Source organism: Aulonocara sp. 'chitande type north' Nkhata Bay, linkage group LG17, assembly GCF_057382095.1.
Source record: "Aulonocara sp. 'chitande type north' Nkhata Bay isolate Kocher_YH1m ecotype deep benthic linkage group LG17, A_spYH_male_GT1.1, whole genome shotgun sequence".
NCBI lineage: Eukaryota > Metazoa > Chordata > Actinopteri > Cichliformes > Cichlidae > Aulonocara > Aulonocara sp. 'chitande type north' Nkhata Bay.
In genome coordinates this window covers 18,122,092-18,141,023 of record NC_141360.1, presented here as the reverse complement: position 1 = coordinate 18,141,023, position 18,932 = coordinate 18,122,092, and the positions used below count along the sequence as shown (strand labels likewise).

General features: G+C 41.6%; 1 protein-coding gene across 1 annotated transcript in view; it reads left to right on the top strand.

Annotated features, from left to right (window-relative positions):
- Positions 1–18,198, top strand: part of cped1 (cadherin-like and PC-esterase domain containing 1) — a 29,670-nt gene extending 11,472 nt beyond the window's left edge. The window contains exons 15-21 of the mRNA XM_086268752.1: positions 15,674–15,773; positions 15,881–16,017; positions 16,124–16,344; positions 16,433–16,534; positions 16,793–16,880; positions 16,955–17,101; positions 17,173–18,198. Coding sequence (XP_086124878.1) covers positions 15,674–15,773; positions 15,881–16,017; positions 16,124–16,344; positions 16,433–16,534; positions 16,793–16,880; positions 16,955–17,101; positions 17,173–17,394 — 1,017 coding nt within the window. The 3' untranslated portion in view covers positions 17,395–18,198. The remainder of the gene's footprint in view (positions 1–15,673; positions 15,774–15,880; positions 16,018–16,123; positions 16,345–16,432; positions 16,535–16,792; positions 16,881–16,954; positions 17,102–17,172) is intronic.
- Positions 18,199–18,932: the final 734 nt, after the last annotated feature.

Here is an 18,932-nt window from a genome sequence, read left to right as displayed (position 1 = left end):
TATCTGGTTGTTCAGTCTGATGTCACTAGCCGTGTCTGGACCTAAACTTCGCTGCAGGTCCATATATCAAATGATCACTATGGCATTACTGAGAGTTGAAAAACTGTCTAAAGTCTTTCATCTTTAATAAAATGATCAGCGTTCTGCTCTACCAGGTGTAACAATTGAGTTTAACATCCAGGCATCCATGAAAACGGAATTTAGGACATTTAACGGAGTTAGAAGTTAGCAGGAAGTTAGCTTGCTAGCTTCTATCTAAATACAATATAGCATGTCCTGACTGCGGGGTTTTGGAAACAAATTAAAACGTACAGCTCTGTTATCACTTCCAGCATAAATGAAGACAGAAAACTAAAAAGCAGTGACTGAAGTTTGGCTAGGTGGTATATAATGATGTGCTACGTGACCGCTAGCGACACAGCTATGTTAGCATAATATAAACAAGCTAACTTTTTTTCCACTCGATAAAAGTTAACGTGAGTGTTCTCGGTGGTCAGGAACAAATGTAATCACATGGCAGGATGCTGTAAAAGGACCAAACTTCAGCCAGGAGAACAACTGAGATAATCCATCCACAATACGAGGTTAGTCATTCATATACTGCTGCATGGGCTGGGCTGTAGTTACATCCTAAGGTTTTAAAAACTGAGCTTAAATAAATGATTAGCGGTAATAAAAGCCGAGGGAGGTCAACAATGATCACTGACTGTTTTAGGAGCTTTTTGAGATTAAATAGAAGAAAATACAAAGCATTAAACATGTTAACAACACAAAAGCCATATTAAACGCAAACTACTTTAGACCCGGAAGTAGGATTCGTCACGTCATCACTGAACAACCGGATAGATGTATTATATATAAGAGACAAATATTGTTCTTTTAATATGTTGGCATTACTAAATTTGGCTCAATGCTTACATATATGTGTAAAAAGAAAATGTACAAGCTGTGATAACTGTTTCTGATAAAATGAAGAGTAGACTGATATATGAAATATTCCTTTATTGGGTGAGAAAATCAGATCATGTCATAACTGCTTTAAGTCATACAGAATAGATATCAGAGCCTTAAACAGGCTGACTTCTGCTAAATGGGTCAAACTGGGCAGAAAGTCTACAAACACATAACATCATTATAGAATATGGTGTAACACTATAGATCAACTTACCTCAGAATATATAAAGCATATAAACAATTACAGCAATATGATGCAACAAACACTGCAGTGCTACTAATCAGAGGTGTGGACTCGAGTCACATGACTTGGACTCGAGTCAGACTCGAGTCATTAATTTTATGACTTTAGACTTGACTTGAAAAAATGTTCTAAGACTTGTGACTTGACTTGGACTTTTACACCAATGACTTGGGACTTGAATTGGACTTGAACCGGTTTACTTGAAAAGACTTGATATTTTACCCCAAATATAAAATTTAACATGCATATTATATAGAGATTGAAAATGTGACGTCATTCACGGGTAGAACCGCAAAGGATTCTGGGAACTCGTGGCAAGCGGTACTAGTGCACGCAGGCTTTCAATTAAAATCAGTTATACAGCGATAAAAAGAAACACAAAAATGTCAAGAAGCTGTTGTATTATTAACTGCAATAGCCGGTCGCATGACAGCCACGGGAAGCCGACGGGTAAAGAGATCGGTTGTTATCGGATTACGACGTTGAAGAGAAATTGTTCAAGCCATGTTTCCGAAGTAACAAAGACGCGACGGATGGCCCGGATTGCAGCCATTCAAAGATCAAATATAACGTCCCAGAACACTCCAGCTCACAGGTTAGTCTGCTCCAAGCATTTACACGAAGGTCAGTGTTTTTTAGTAGTTAATACGTCATTTTCATAACATAATTAGTGATATAGGTTACAAGCAAGTCTGGCGCTGAACAGAAATGGTCGCGCTATGCTCCTTTATTTATTGTGCATAAATAGTGAATTGTCCTGACACAATATTGCGTTTCGCTTCTGTTATTATGGTACATTGACAAAAACATATACTTTTATTCACAGGATAAAACAGGTTTTTTGTATCACTAATTGCCCAGTATGATTACAGCATACAGTATTATTGTCACTGCTACATTTCTGTGATGCTACCAGAAATTATTTCCACTGCTAATTAATTACCGTTGAGCTCAAAGGTCCTATTAATAAACGGTTAAGGAATGTGTATTTATGACGACAGTTTGTGAGACTGGTAAACTTATGATACGTACGATGGTCTTTCGTTCTACACGGTGCATTTCAAGGTCCTGCACCCATCCGTCGGTAAACTGTACCTGGGCTTGTTGCAGTGACCTGAAGTTACTAAACTTCATGAGTGTATGCACTCACTCCAAGAACCGTATGATTATAAATATGCATATAAATATGGTAAGATGAGATAGCTGACTTCATCTAAGTAGTAAATGTTGTCCAGGCTACGTTGGTGATACAGTTATTTTTAATGTGTATGATATTTTTGTCATGCGATTTTAAAGCTGGTCCTACAACCGCATCCAAGAATAACATGCAGCTTATCTCAGAACTGTCGGTGAAAATTATTCTTGGAGCTAGGTTTAATTGAGCTGCATTTTAAAGAGGTGCAATTTCACAATTTGTGTATATTTTCTAAGTTCACTATTTTGTCATGTGTTGAGAAAAACACAGATTTTAAAATTACATGGTCTAATATTTACATTTAGCATATAACTGCAACATTATTTTTTCATTATTTTTTTTTAAAGACTCGAAAGGACTTGAAATTCAAAGTTTCAGACTTGTGACTTGACTCGGACTTTTACACCAGTGACTTGAGACTCGACTCTGACTTGCCTGACATTACTTGAGACTTGACTTGAGACTTGAGGATAAAGACTTGAGACTTACTTGAGACTTGCAAAACAATGACTTGGTCCCACCTCTGCTACTAATCCAAAATACTCAAAGCTTCATAGAACTGGAACAAACATTTATTTTTAGCTCCATTCTGCTGCTGATACATACTTTAGGTTTCTGAACATTAAAGTCGTTGCTGCCTTTCATAGTGTGTAACTTTAAGGCCCTGAGTACTTTCTCCCACACTGAAAACACTGGAATGATAATATTATTTGGACATTACCTAATAAGACTGATTCAGGACAGACAATTAGTTATTTTAAACTGTCCTAGCAGTCCTTCACAAACAGGGAACAGTCTGTCTATTCTCTCCATCTGTCAGCTGCTGCTGGCTCTTCCTTCTCCTCTTCCTCACACACTGCTGAGTTTGTCCTGGTGGATCATCAGGGGTGCAAAGCCTCACAGATGATGTGCAGCAGTGGGTCCCTCAGTCTGTCCTCACTCTGGACATTTGCAGTTGTCACACATGGAAATTAAATGTGTGATAAGCTGCAGGATTCAAACACAAGTGTAACTTATAAACACATGTTCATACTTTTATTACACAATCAGAGAGAAAGAAACAGAGAGAGAGTGCAGGACAGACAGACAGGTGACAGTCTCAGGTGTATACACTGCTACAAACAGGAGGATTTAGTGTTTGTGTTATTACAAGTGCTAAACAAGAAGAGTTCCCAGATGGTACAGTGGACACATGTGTGACTCCTGTGATTAAAGCATCTTTCTTCCAGCTTAACGAGTGAACCATCAGCTCGTTCAAACACACGTTAAAGTCCGTTTGGCTCGACACCACCGAACAGAGGCAGCAATATAACATAGCTAACATTAACAGTGCAGTGAATCCTGCTTGTGCCATGATATTCAGGACTGCAAACCGAGCAGCATCACTGACTTTCAGCCTGTTGTGTTTGTGGATATATGACTGACTTTAATTATCCATAGAATCATCACATTCTCTGTAGGATTAAGGTCAACTATTGAACGGCATATAAAGTAAAGGCTTTAAAACAAAGTTAACCCAAAGTACAAACATCGCTAATGTCACATAACTTTGCCGGCATGTGGCCAACAGCAATGTTTTAATGTTCTTCATTATTAAACATGTGCACATAAATAAGTGACATAATATTCAGAACTTACTTTTGAAAGTTTACTCTTTGGCCGCTCCGCTTCCACTTCTTTGAAGTGTCTCCCTGTCCCAGTGCACTTGTTAGCATGTTTTGGTTCGTGCAACTGGTCCGTCCGCTTATTGTGTCCCCAGAAACATTTCCGTTGTGTTGTGTGTGCTTTTGCAGCGTTTTTCTTTTTGCACCATTTTTCTTTTTGCACCATTTTTCTTTTTGGAGGTGTTTTTTTCTTTTTGCAGCATTTTTCTTTTTGCAAGTGTTTTCTGAAGTTGCAGTCCATTTGGCCTCTCACGGCCACCGTAAAGAAAAGCTAAATTTGAGTGAACAAACTTCATTGCTGCGTGCAAAAAATGTATTTCAGTGTTTGCTATTATCCATACACACACACAATAGCAGCCCCTCTCGCTCAGGTTTTGCATTTGCGCTCGCTCGCAATGTGTCAGCAATGTGTTGCTTGCGCTCTCAACATTTCTGCCCATGCACGCTCAACTCTTTCTGTCTTACTTCCAATAGTGTTAACATACTACAAAGGTCATGAACAAGATTTTTTTTAATATTTTCATTGTAAGTGGGCTAAAGCAGTTAATTAAAAGTAGTCTAACATAAATGTAAATGCTGTAATTTGATTATTTTAATAAACCATGTAACTTGGATGGATTCGATGCTGGTGTGACCACAGTGCACACGCCTGCTGTTGCTCACAGTGCTTCAAGGGACCGCTCAGGGAGTTTGTGTGTTCGCTCAGACACATGAAAAATTAGAGGGAACATTGGTTATATCATCAGTCTGATCAGGTCTGCTGAAGCTGCTCTCGTCACGTTAGTCACCAAAGATGAAGCTAACAGAGGACACAGAGGACTTCCTGTTTCAGAATCCCGGAAGAGCCCCGAAATGTTACGTTACCCTGAAAAATCCAGACGATAACAATAAGGCCTAATTCCCACCTGGCTTCCCACTCTGTGATAGTTTGATTGAATAATCCCTGAAAGCTAAATGGTGAGAAACACAGCAGCAAGCTCTTCGATGCCGTTGATGGAAATGGAAACAACCAATCAGGAAATTTCAGAGAGCTTTGTTATCAGGATGTTCATCATTTACAGCAAAATGCACAAATTCTGGTCCAATTACAGCAACGTTTTGCCACAGTCTGGCTGAAGCAGACTGTGGAGTGAGGAGGTGGACCCAAGTGCAGAGAACACAAAGCGTGGAGACAAACTTGATATTTACTGAACACGAGCCGTTTGTTAAAGGCTGGTTTTAAAAATACCAAACAAGGGGCAAAGGCAAAACTAAACACTAACCTAAACTGGGTGAACTAAGGCTAAACATTAAACAACTCTGAACATAAACAGGAAACCCTGATATGAAAAACCTTAAACGCAACAACTTGGCATGTAGACCTGGGAACATGGCATGACAGCAGACGATCAGATGAGGAATGAATGAAAACACACACACTAAATGCACACAGGAGGTTATCAGGGGAAGTGGAAACAGATGGGGAAACAGCTGACTGGAATGAACATAATGACAACTAGGGATGGGTACCAGTATGTTCTGACATAAGCGGTAGTAACCAGACCGAAAAGCAGCGCACATTTCGGTGCTTTTTTCCTGAGTTGTCATACACTTTGGATTCTAGCCAATCATTTTACCTTTCCCAGGATAGTAGGCAGGCCCAGGTACGTACGTTCTTTTAGAGCAGAGCTACGGATTAAACATGCTCAAGGCGAAGCAGTCAAAAGTCTGGCTGTACTTCACAGCAAAAGATGCAAACTCAGCAGCCTGCAACAAGTGCTTTAAGGTGATACTGTGCAAAGGAGGTAACACCTCGAATCTGATGAAACACCTGGCGTAGCATAGCGTTTTTTTTCCCAATATTTTATTTTAATTTTTTCAGCATAGAAAACCCCATCAACAAACAAATACAGCTCAGGCGCTGAGATGATAGGGCAAGAAATAGCACAATAATAATAATCTATAGAGAAAGACAAAAGAAAAAGAAAGAAAACATTAAAATTAGAAACTACCAGTATCCATAATGAATTAAATGTCATGAATATGTAATAAACAGGGAAATTGCAGTGCCATGGTACATGTTTATACAACGTGAGCTTTCTCAAGGTGAGTACAAAACGGAGTCCAGGATTTTGAGAAAACATTTGCTGCAGGTGTTTGTAGGTATCAAACTTTTTCCAGCTGAATGACTGATAACATGTCATTGAGCCAGACACTGAAGGAGGGAGGAGCAGCAGACTTCCATTCCTTTAGAAAAAGTCTTTTCGCAATCATCATTCCAAGGTCGATTGGCACCCGCACAGTCGCAGGGATAGTTCTGGAACGTACACAGCCAAAAACTGCAATTTCTGGATTGGGTGAGATGGAAATCCCATAAGCTTTAGAGTACCAATTAAATATTTTGGACCAAAAATTGATCAATGAGGGGCAATGCCAGAAAGCGTGAGCCAATGTGCTCTCTGATGTTTTACATCTGTCACATATGGGGGAAGTTGAAGGATAAATTTTGTGTATCCGAACCTTGGAATAATGTAGCCGATGGACAATTTTAAATTGTATTAATTGATGTCTGCTGTTAACAGAGCAGGAATGAATTTTTGATAGGCATTTGTCCTACATTGACTCTGATATTTCCATGCCCAATTCCTCCCTCCAAGCATCTCTTATCCTCGTAGTCTGCACTTCAATGCTGGAGCATTGAAGTGCACTTCAAACAAATGTACAATTGTAGAAATCAAATGTTTGGAGTAAGGAGGGCTCAGGTACACCTTAAAAAGGTTATGTTCGTGTGGAATATCTTGGTAATTCTTCATATTGGATTGCATAAAATGACTTGTAGGTAACAGTAAAAATGTGAATGCGGTAAATCGAACTTTTGCTTAAACTGATTAAATGATGCAAATTTTCCATCTATATAAAGATCTTTGAATTTGATTAAACCCTTCTCCTTCCAAACATAGTAGGATTTATCATCCCAAGGAGGCAAAAAGGCATGGTTATCACATATTGGTGCCTGCACAGAGGAGTTTGGCAGTTCAAAAAAACCTCTAATTTGGTTTAAAATCTGCACAGATTGTTTCAGAACAAACCCCAGTTTCTTAAGACTCTCAGCCCTCCCTACTTTTGAGAAAAGCAGGGCCTTTAGAGAGGAGTCCCTTACAATGTCAGCCTCCATTTTAACCCAAAAGGGGATGTTGAAATCACCAAGAACTGGGGATGTCTGTTGCCAGAAGGTCAAGGCTCTTAGATTTGCAGCCCAGTAATAATGTTTAAATATTGGTAAACTCAGACCTCCCTCCAATTTGGATTTTTGTAGATGTAGTTTTTAAATCCTAGGATTCTTGTTGTTTCATATGTAAGAAGTAATAATTGAGTCCAACTCCTTAAAGAAAGAGGAAGTAAGATAAATAGGAAGATTTTGGCAAAGATACAGAAATCTAGGAAGAGAGACCATTTTTATGGAATTTATACGACCGACCATAGATAGGGGAAGAATTTTCCATGACTCGATGTTATGCTTTAATGTTGATAAGAATTCAGCAAAGTTCAAGCTAAAAATTAATTTGGGATCTTTAGGAACAGTTAATCCAAGGTATGTGAGATGGTCGTTAACTATTTTGAATGGAACATTACAAAGAAAACTTGGCAAACCGGTTTTAGATAAAGGCACAAGTTCACTTTTAACCCAGTTAATTGTATATCCTGAAATTTTGCTAAATGAGGTGACCAGATTAAGAAGGGATGGTACAGATTCTTCTGCATTACGCAGGTATAATAGTACATCGTCTGCGTACAAACTAATAACAGTTTCAACCCCTCCGACCAAGAGCCCTTGTATTTTTGGATGTGCTCTTATCTTAATCGCAAGGGGCTCTAATGCCAGAGCAAATAGAGCAGGGGACAGGGGGTAGCCCTGCTGAACAGAGCGCTGCAAAGGAAATGGCGCCGACCTCTCTCCATTTGTGAGAACTGAACAGATTGAATTTGCGTATACTAATTTTACCCAAGATATAAATATTTCACCAAACCCAAACTTCCGTAATGACTCGAACATATAAAACCACTCAACCTGATCAAAGGCTTTGTATGCATCAAGAGCTAAAATTGCTGCTCCTCTTGAATTACCATGGTCAGAATAGATGGTGTTGAGAAGACATAGCGTTTTTTTTAAAAACCGAGAAATGCACCATATTTGATAGCTTGCTGCAAGACCTCACACCGAGCACGTCTACTGCGGGTGTGGTGCTTGTTATCGGACCTGGTGTTAGCAACATCCCCCAAGAACCCGAAGAGTAGAGTCCTGGCCCCTAGCCCTGCCAGTGTAGCAGAAATGATGACGGATGATGATGGCAGCAGCAGCCCGTTTAAGCACCGGCACCGTTTCAAAAGTACCGGTTTGGCACCGGTATCAGATAAAACCCATCCCTAATGACAACACAGGGGAAGTGAAACTAAACACAATGAACATGGGACACCAGACCTCTTCGAAATAAAACAGGAAACATAATGAGACACAGACACAACACAAGCTTGGACACACAGACATGAAACACAAAGGGCGAGGGAAATGTAAACACACCAGGTGAAGACACTAGGGTAATCTAATAAACAATGAACAATAACAGCCACCTAGGCATAATAAAAATGAACTTATATAACCTAATGAACTTAAACATAAACCATAAACATCAAAATATATTAAAACTCAAAATGCTGAGTCAAATGACCCAGGATAGGGGCACATGTATTTGTTGTTTATTATTTTGTGTTGATTATTACATCAGTTTCACAGGCATACAGAATTCACTGTTATTTTTATAATAATTATTTTATTTCATTCTGCCTTCCTTGATGCTTCACCCCTCCATTATAAGAATTATATGACTTGGGGGTTTGTCCGGGATTTTGTAAAACAAGGTTGGAACAGGTGTATTTTGTGTGTTACGTCTGTTTTCAAACCTTCTGCTTACTCCAGTTAGACAAAGTGAGTTGTTGCCTGGATGTTTGAGCCCTTTTTGAGTTTCCAGTGTTTGCAAAGGTAGGACAGGTGAGTGTCTGCCTGAGCTCTGTTGGGTTGTTTTTTGGCTCTTTTTGTTATCTTTTATCTGGTTTTTAGAGTAAGTCAGGGTACAGATAAGGTGAAGAGATGAGTTTGGCAGGATCTGCTGGTCATTTATTGTAACTATGATTGTCAGAGAGCAACACAGCAGAGCAGGCCTGGCACAGAAAACTCTGTCTGTCTTGACATCTGTTTCCTTCACATTTTACTGCTTCAGTAAATCTGATTGAATCTGATCAGCCTGATAAAAAAGCTCTGGGCTTTGCTCCAGGTCTCAGTAAACCATCTCGACGTGACCTCGACACTCTGAGAAGAATGAAATGTTGGCTCCGTTTGTTTCTGCCTTTAAATTCCTCTCACATCCCTTTGCGGCGCTAACAGCTCGACGCCTGCGGCGAAGCGTGAGCATGCATTCGCAAAGCTGATGCTTCTCCAACATCTGCACTCATTTCCATCAACTTCTCCTCTGTGACCTCAGATGGATGTTTCTCAGGACTGCACAAGAACATCTGCAGAATGAAGCAAAGTGTGTGAGGAGCTGCTGGTGTTCGGCTCAGGGTGTAGAGGATTCAGGTTTTCTGTCTCTAACGTTCAGATGATGTTCTTCAGGTAACCTGTAAGTCTTTTCTGTCACAGTTAAATCTCCAGTGAGCAAACAGCTCCCAGCTTTCAGTCTGTTCAGGAAGAAGACGGTAATCTGCTTTAATCTGGATCAGTTTCAGGTCCTGAACAGGTGATCTTACCTGATGCAGGTTAAAGCTGTGTGGGGCCCCACGTAGCCCCAATCCCTCTCAGATTCATGTTTTCATCTCCCTCCAGCTGCCCCCCTCTCATCCACCTTTGATCCACCTGTGAGCCTCAATTAGAGCTAAAGAGGGCGGAGTTCAGCGGGCTTGGTTGGCCCCTGAGAACACAGCGCTCATTGATGCTCAACCAGCAGGCTCATCAGGTCACCAGTAACTTATCCAGGATCAGTAGTCAGAGTCAGAGTCAGTGTAGATGTTTGCTGATATGTGCATGAATGTGAGCTTGTGTTTAGCATGTGTTTTCTATGCATCACACACTCAAAGACTAATAACTAAACTCAGACAGGAAGACATAACGGGAGAAATACTGAAGTGTGATGACTCTGTGGAGTGCTCAGGAGTGGGCGTTGGCTGCTTCTCTCTGCAGACAATCTGCAGCTCCAGCAGGTGGGAGCAGAGTCACACTGGAATCAAACCTGTACTCACATTTAAAAGTAAAACGTCGAGTCTGCTGACGAGAACTAAAGATAACACTGCATCAAAGCAAAAACATAAAAACAACAACAATAAAAATAACAAAATTAATAATAATTTTTATTTTTATTACAATAAGAGTTTTGAGGCCTCGGGAGTTTCTGCAGGTTAAACTGAGTGAAGACAAAGACTCACTATAAACACTCCTGCGTATGTGTGTGTGTGAGTGTATCATGTTACAATCATGTCTTCATTGGTTATCTGATGGAGCTGCTGAGCTTAATCTTTGTGTCTGTGCTCACCTGAAGACATGTGACCCTGGATCCTAAGCTGCTGCCAATCAGAGTCCAGAGACGTGTGCTGATTGTGAGGATTGTAGTTGTTGTTTGAAGCTCATTGTGAGTCTGAATAAATCACTTCTAGCTGGTCCCCCCACCCACCCACTCCTTCAGCTCCTCTGTGAGAGCAGTAGCTCAGTCCAGATGTGTCATCCAGATGTTTCATTGTTGCAGATGTTCATGTCCTGATTGGTCAGCTAAAGACAGACGAACACTGGCCGGCTCAGAGACATACAGTGTTTGTGATGCTGGAGCTCTGTGAGGACATCTCACCTGTGAATCTCTCTGAGAACACCTGTGCACACCAGCACGTCTCAGACCTCCGGCCTGTCTCTGCAGGCGGGTGAGCCAGAGCTGATGGATCAGTATCAGAAACATCATGCTCTGGAGGCTCTGCCTCCTCCCTCTCTGGACTGTGTGGGATGTGGAGTGGTAGCGTGAAGCAGCTTTTCATTCGTAACCTAAACAGAACAAAATGTTTTGGCTGCAACTCTCTGACCTTTGACCTCGTGTCTGCAGCATGATCCCATTAGGCCTGTTTGTTTCTGTGGAAATGCAGAGCAGCAGCTTATTTATCAACTTTCAGATGATGCTGAGCTCAGAGAACGACCACAAAGCCACTCCCAAGCCCTGAGCTGCACCCAGCTCCGCGCTTGCCCTCCGCCCTCACCTGTCATGATCCTGGGTTTTGTACCTGGATTTTTTCTCTTTTGGATTTTTGATTTTGGTTTATATAATATTCTGAGGTGAAGGTCCTTGTTTTGGTTATACTTTTGATATCTGTTTGTATCCCCAGATCTCAGCTTGTTATCGGAGGTTTTCTTTTTTCATTCCCCGTCCTCTTGTGTCTAGTTTCCTGTCCCAGTGTCCTTCTTTGAACTCAGTCTTTTCTCCATGTTAAGTTGTCTGTTTCCCTGTTATTTCACTGTGTAGCCCAACATGTCTGGTAATTTATGTTTGTCTTTCTCTCCTCCCCTCACACTGTCTCTCCATCCCTCGCTCTCTCTCTCTGTCCCTCGCTCTTACCTTGGTTTTTACTTTGATAGTCTCCTGGCCTGTGTGCAGGATGTTGTGTTTGGCTTCCCTGTCTTATTAGTTAGACTATGTTTAGCTGTGCTCTGTTCCCTCATTTGCCTTGTGTATTTAAAGTCTGCATCTTCCACTGCTCGTTGTCGTGATCTTCCTCAATGCCGTGTTCTGCTATTGCCCTCCGCCCTCCACCCGCCTCAGAGCTGATGAGGCTTTTGAAGCGCTGGTCTGAGTCCAGCTGTCTCCACCCACTCATGTCCACCTCTGCTCCAGCTCTGGGTTACAGGCCTGCATGAGCCTCCCCACTGCATGTGCACTAATGGTTCAGTCCAAGCATCTTGTGTGAATGCCTCCACACCTCCACTTCTCCAGTTATGAACCCCATCAGCAGGCAGATGTTGCTGCAGATGTTTCTTTGAATGTATTTGGACTGCTGCGTGTGTGTTTGATTCTTCTCAATTGGTTTGGTCAGACCTCCTCCTCTCCCATCTCCACCCACTGCTCCGTTTGGAGGTCTGAGTTTCCCACAGGAGGCGGCGGCGGCTCAGATGATCTAATGAGCGCTGATCCGGATTTACCAAGATTCTCAGACCTGAGATCAGTTCTGCAATCACATGGGAGGATTATCGGAGTGTTTCTGCTCCTCTATGATGGATTCCAGCTGACACCACACAAACAGCCCACCCCACCCACACCTCATTCCTGCAGGCGGAGAAAAAACTCAGAATCCTCTTTTCATGTTCAGCAGTTTGTCTTTTTCTCTTTTATTTATTCACACTCACACACACACATTCTCACATGGTTAATACGCGGCATTCCTTTGTTACAACACTACCAGCGTTAGCTGTTAAATAAAAGAAGCAAAAACAGAGAACATGGTTTTGAACTACGACTCAAACACACCGCTGTGTGTAAATTAGTGTACGGTACTAGAACAAACTTTCGTGACAGTATGAATGCTTAAGGAACAGTTACCGTGTGAAAAGCATTTAGGTCTGAAAGCTTTTTTATTATGTGTATAAAAATCAGTGCCAGTGTGTGTGTGTACATTCTTAATCCCTTTCACAGTTATGATAAATGGATGTTGGTTGTCCTGAAGTGCAAATCGGTGCCATGTTATAACAAGTTGTCTCAGCAGCGTTAGAGTTCGACACTTCTGTGGCAGGTTTTTTTTTCTTTTGCTTCTCTTTGCCTTCATTCCTCACTGACATATTCTTTCTTGCATTTTTGCTTCTCCTTCCTCGTCTGTCTTTTGAACCTGAAACAAAGAAAGAATAGCACTTAATGTACCTTGACACAAAAAGCTTTTCTGTTGCTGAGGCAGCTATGCTAGTATTCTCTGCCTTGTCATCTTGCCTGACGTGGAGTCAGTCCATGACACGGGTCTGCTGCTTGGCTGGTTCTCCTGTGCTTCACAGAAAACTTTATTGCTGCTCCTGTAACCAGTACGGGGAAGATTGTTGGGCCGCTGTTGTGTCAGCGTTTGCAATGATTTGCAGTATCAGCTCATTGTGTTCCTTCATCACTGATCTGACTGAAGAGTGAGTCAGTCAAATATCAGCAGGTACACCTCTCGGTCCATGTTTCCATGTTACAATCCACCCCACCCCTGTCAGTCATTGTTTAGTTAATTGTATTAGCATAGTGGTTTGAAACTAGCAAGTGCTTCACTAAGTACTAATGTACTCTAAGTCATATCATATTTAATCTTCAGCTGTGTGAAAAAATTATTTTCCTGTTCTTGTTTTCTCAGTAATATCCGCATATGCCTGTGACAACCCCCATTTAAAATCAGGGATAGAAGTGGGTGAACCCTGATGTCTCATCCCTAATCGGTGCAACTCCTGCTGCTGCAACTCTTCCCATGTTATAACCACACCTGGTCTCCCCTGTTTCTATTCTTGTTTTATTAGAAATTATTTAAAAGTAAATAATGTACATCATAAACATCTAGTGTATGTGAAATGAACTATAGTGTGATCATTAAAAAATCAAATATTTATTTACTAAAAATAAAAACTGCACTGATTTCCAAAATGAAGGAAAATATTGTTTACAAACTGATGAAATATCCAAAAAATTAACCTGTTCAGGAATAATAATAAGGTTTAAGCATGAAACAGCACGTCACATTCATTATCAGCAGGAAATTACGGCACTCTGACACATTAAACACATTCATTTACAAATTCATTTCGTTTTTAATGTTTGACGAGTGTTTCAGACCTGTGATCTGGCGTTTGCTCTGTGGCACTCTATCAGCTCTGTCCTATCCTGTGGACACGAGATTTGAAAATGATTTATTATATTTGCATATTTAAACTCCCAGTTGATAATAAATAAAAAAATAAAATACAGTTTTCTTTTATCATCCAGGCAAAAAGCAAAAAGCCCTGCCTCTGAAGTTATAAAAATGATTCTGACAAAGAAAATCATTTTTTACTGCACATCATATCTGACATCATCAGGCTTCAGTAGCTGCTTTTACACAAAAGCTGACGCCATGGTTAAACTGACATTTGTGCTCTCTCGTCGCGTTGTGATAGAGTTTGAAGCAGAAATTAAATTCTGATCAGAAGGAAAGGCTCACATCTCTCTCAGTTTTAAAAGCTGTAGTTCTTGTTGCTGTTCTGAGTCCGAGTGAGGAAGAGGAGCGCGTGGCCGCGGCCTCGATGAAGTCAGAGTTGGGGGCGACGTGGCGGCGGCGAGGCCTCAAACGGTCCGCTGCTGCTGGAGGCGGTGTGTTTGGAGATGATCTCGGAGCAGCGTGTACACTGAGCACAGGTACGAACAAGAAAATCCCTGTTAAGTTTTCTTGTCGCACTTTGTTGCGAGCTGTGCCGCTGACGTGAGGAATGTGACGCCGCCACGACGAAACCTGCAACAGCAGCAGAAGAAGAAGAGCCAGCGTTTGTGATGGCGGTGGCTGTGAAGTCTGCGCCAGACCTGGAGGCTCCCACGGGGACTCTGAGGTGAGCGTGGATCGCTTTGCTTGACTCCTGACCTCTGAGCAGAGGAGGACGGGGACGGATCCACAGAGGAGGATGAAAGAGAAGCTCTGAGGGAGGAAGCAGCGAGCACATGAAGAAGAAGACGTGGTGTTTGACAGCGAGAAGCTTCAGATCTCAAACAGCAGATTTACTTTCAGAGGCCAAAGCTCACTGGGATGGACGCGACCTCTGACCCTGCAGGGAATCAAACTCAGTGATTAAAACTAAAGATGGTGCAGTCATGTGTTTAAGTTTTTCATGTGTAATTTTCTATGAGTAGAAAACAGAATCTATTCGATTTACCAATGTAACCAGCTGTAAAGTGTTTATTAAACAAAATAGTAAAAACTCGTTTCAGTTTCAGGTTTTAAAGGAAACTTCAGACTGACGCTTCCTCTGAGGGTTCCTTTGTTTCCTCTTCATCTGTGTCCAGAACATCTCAATTCCTCCACTATTACTGTTCTGGGTGGTAAAGTGTGTTATTTGGGGTGGCTGTAGCTCAGGTGGTAGAGCAGATCACCTACTTATCAGTAGGTGGTTTGATCCCCATCTGCTTTAGTCTGTGTGCTCTTCGATGCATCCATCGGAGTTTGAATGCGTATGAATGTTAGATAGAAAGTACTTACACGAAAGGGCATCGAAAAAAGTGCTTGTGATTAAGGCAATTTGTGTAAAATGCTTTGAGTGCTCAGATACAGAAGAAAAATGCTATATAAGAAGTTAATAAAATGTATCTATATAGCGCTTTTCACAGATAAAATTCTGTGAAATAAAAATCATAAAGTGCTTAATTTTCACAAAATTAAAAAGAATAAAAATACAACAAATAACAATATAAAACAATAAAATAAAGTATAAAAAAGACCCAGTCCATTTGCCATTTTATATTTACAGTTTGTAGTATTTGCAGAGTACTGCAGTCAGAAATCGCACACAGGAGGTTCAGAACTTCCTGGAAGTGCTGATTGCAAATTTGTCACAGTTTGATGTCTGTTGTTCAGGACTGCGGTCTGCTGGTCCAGCCAGATCGCTCCTGCGGTCTTCAGCCCCACAGCGAATCCCAGAGTCAACGTAATGCCTGCAGCTCGGGACACGTGTCAGGTCTGAGGTCCTGCCGGTGGACTGCTTCCTTAAGATAATACATCAAATTTAAGTCAAGTGACTTTTTGTTCTCGCCACCTCACCTGTGTGTCTCACCTGCCTGACAGGACGCTGGGTTGTTCCATGCCTCAGTTGTTCTGACAACAGGACGTGCGACTGGAGGGAAGTTTCCTGGCAGGCAGATGGTTGTTATCACCCAATAGTGGACCACCCACTGCTGCAGGACTGTATGAAGGACAGAAAGGTAAGGTCACCTGATCAGCTGATTTGAACCAGTCCATCTCAGATGTCTCCGTTTGTGGCAGTCGTCCTGATGGAGGTACATCACCAGCTCTCTCATTGCTCCTCAGCTGTTGTTTATCGGGGACTCAACAAATCGTGGGATGATGTACTTCCTGATGGAGAGGGTGAACTCCACCCTGGAGGACTGGGACAAAGCTCACGACACGCTGGTCTACAGGAACCTGAACAGAGGACGGACTCTGGTCAGCTACTCGTACTATCCTCAGTTCTGGCTGGAGAAGAAGCAGCGACCCACGTTCAGGGAGGCTCTGCAGCAGCTGCTCAACAGGTGAGGTCCTAACAATCCACTTTTGAGGCATGTTACATGAAGCCGTGAGATGTTTAACAGGTGACTTTTCTTGTTCTTGTCTGTTAAGGTCTCAGCCTCTGGTGAACTCTAACCAAACAGTTCTGGTTGTGGGAGGAGTCCAGTGGCTCAACACCAATCACCTGAGGACAGTCAGTGAAGTGCTGGACAAGTGAGGAGACACAGTGTAACACCACCTACATACAGTATAAACCACAGTGTTATCTCCATATGGGCTTACACTGATCTAAAGAACAGAGGACCTAACGCTGATCCCTGAGGTTCACCTGTACTCCAGTCCTGCATTTCCTGTAACATGAGAAACCCTTTCAGTAAAGACAGTAACCCGGGGTTTAGCGTTCGGGATTAGCAATGTTATTGAGGACTCTGGTTTCTATGGTAACGTGAGGTTACTTCTGTCCCTCCTCAGTAAATCTCTCAGTAACATCCTGGTGGTGGTGAAGTCTTTAGGGATGGGCTTCCATCTGCCTGTGGACGGGATCAGGTCTCTCAGTCTGGTAGGTTCCTGTTCCTGCTGTCATTCATACCCCTCTATGGGAATTAAAGCTGCTTTCTTTGATCAATATTTCAGACAGCGATACAGGACCTGTACAGGGAGAACGACGACATCATCACCACCGCCAAGCATCATGGGTACGAAGTGATTGACACGTTCAGCATCACGATGGGTCGATACAAAGAGTTCCTGCAGGGACGCTGTGCCTGTCACTTTCACGAGGTAACACAACTTGTGCTTCCAGTGGTCAGGGCTGCAGTCCTCACAGCTGATGTTCTGCTCTGTTTTCTCAGGTGGAGAAGTTTTGGTCCACAAAACTTTCCAGTGACAGAACGTCCACCGCGAACACGACCAGAACAGAGAGAACTGTACATACACTCGGCAGCCAATCAACCCTGCCAGACACGGAGCAGGAGGCGGGGTCTCAACCCACAACCTATCGTGTTAGAGGACCAGTGAACCAAGTATACTCTGAGATCCTTCTGAGCCGCCTGTGTCCCATTACCCGAAACTGAACACCTAGGAGGGGCCAGGTGAATCCTTCGGGAGAGTCACCTGTCCCCCTCCAGGACGTGGACTTCAGAGAGGGGTGGGGGACTCAATGGTGGAGGTGGATTATTCAGAATGAACAGAAGCCTCACTGTGCAGCTCAGGAGCACCAATCCGACGAGACGCTGAGGGTCTCAGACTCAGCTGCTGGCTTCTAATAAGCAGAGGTTACTCGAGATATCGCTCAGCTGGTTCCTGCTGCTCGCAGATGTTTAAAGTTTTCAGCATTTCAGTCCCAGCAGCAGGACTGTTAATCTCTGACCTTCTGCTGGGATTTTCCATTTCAGAACCAGAAAAATCCTCTACCATAATTCTGCTGACTGCACCAGCTGCTTCTCGCTGGCCCGTGTGTTTGACAGTGATATGAGTTAGCGTGGATTCAAGCAGCTGCTTCCTGATTCAGACTTAGCCTCAGGCCTCACTGATTGATCGATTCTGTATGTCAGACCAGTTTTAACTCCAAAGACTTGATGAAAGCTCTTCATCACGTGACAGAAGCATCTTTTATGACTCTGCTTATATTTCTATATTTTTCTACAGATGTATAATGTGTCTTTTTATAAGCTGAAAACAGAAGAAATTAATATTTTTTATGACTGTGCTCATTCTGCTCTTCATACAAAAAACAAAAAGTCAAACAAAAGTTTTTAATCCTGAACTGTGAACACATTCACAACCACAACCACTCAGTCTTTTAAACACCGTCTCACTTATGGCTTTATAACATTTAATAAAACACCAGTGGACAAAACTCATCTTTTTCTCTTTATTATTATTATTATTATTATTGTTGTTATTATCATCTCTAGCTTCATCAGGACAGATTTTAGGTTGTTGAATAACTTTTGGAGGTCCACAGAGGAGGCTGAAAGCTCCAGAATTAGGAAATAAATTGTTTTTTATTTATTGCATTTTTTGGTCATATTGACAAAAGTTGCTTTAAGAAATTTTTCTTTACGTTTTTTTGACAAGCATTCTTCAAAAAAAAATCCAACAACAGAGTTATTGTTTCCTAAATATTGTTTATTTTTTATTTCATTTAGACTTTTTCGTTTTAGTTCAGTTTAGTTTCCAGGGAGAATTTACTCCTTTAGTTTTCATTATTTCAAAAATGTTTCGTTTTTAATAGTTTCGGTGTTATTAGTTAGTTTTAATCTTTATTAAGTACAGGCACTACAATATAAACTCTGAACTTTCTGAAAGCAGTGACTCTCAGCAAACACGTTTTCTCATCAGTTGTAATGAAATCTGATCTCAGATATTAAAAGCATATTTCCTCCGTATCGTTTTTGCATTTTGGTTTGCTTTCTAAGTTCACAAAATCGTTTCAGTTTTAATCTTTTAAAGTTTTATTTTTATATAACTAAAATGTTTTCACCAAACCTCATTCAAAAATCAGCCACTTTTAGATTTTTTTTTCTACTGTGTTCCGTCGTTTATTTGCTTTTCGGGGATCAGATGTCAGCACGAAGTTTTTTTTTATCATGAAGCCTCTCACCCATCC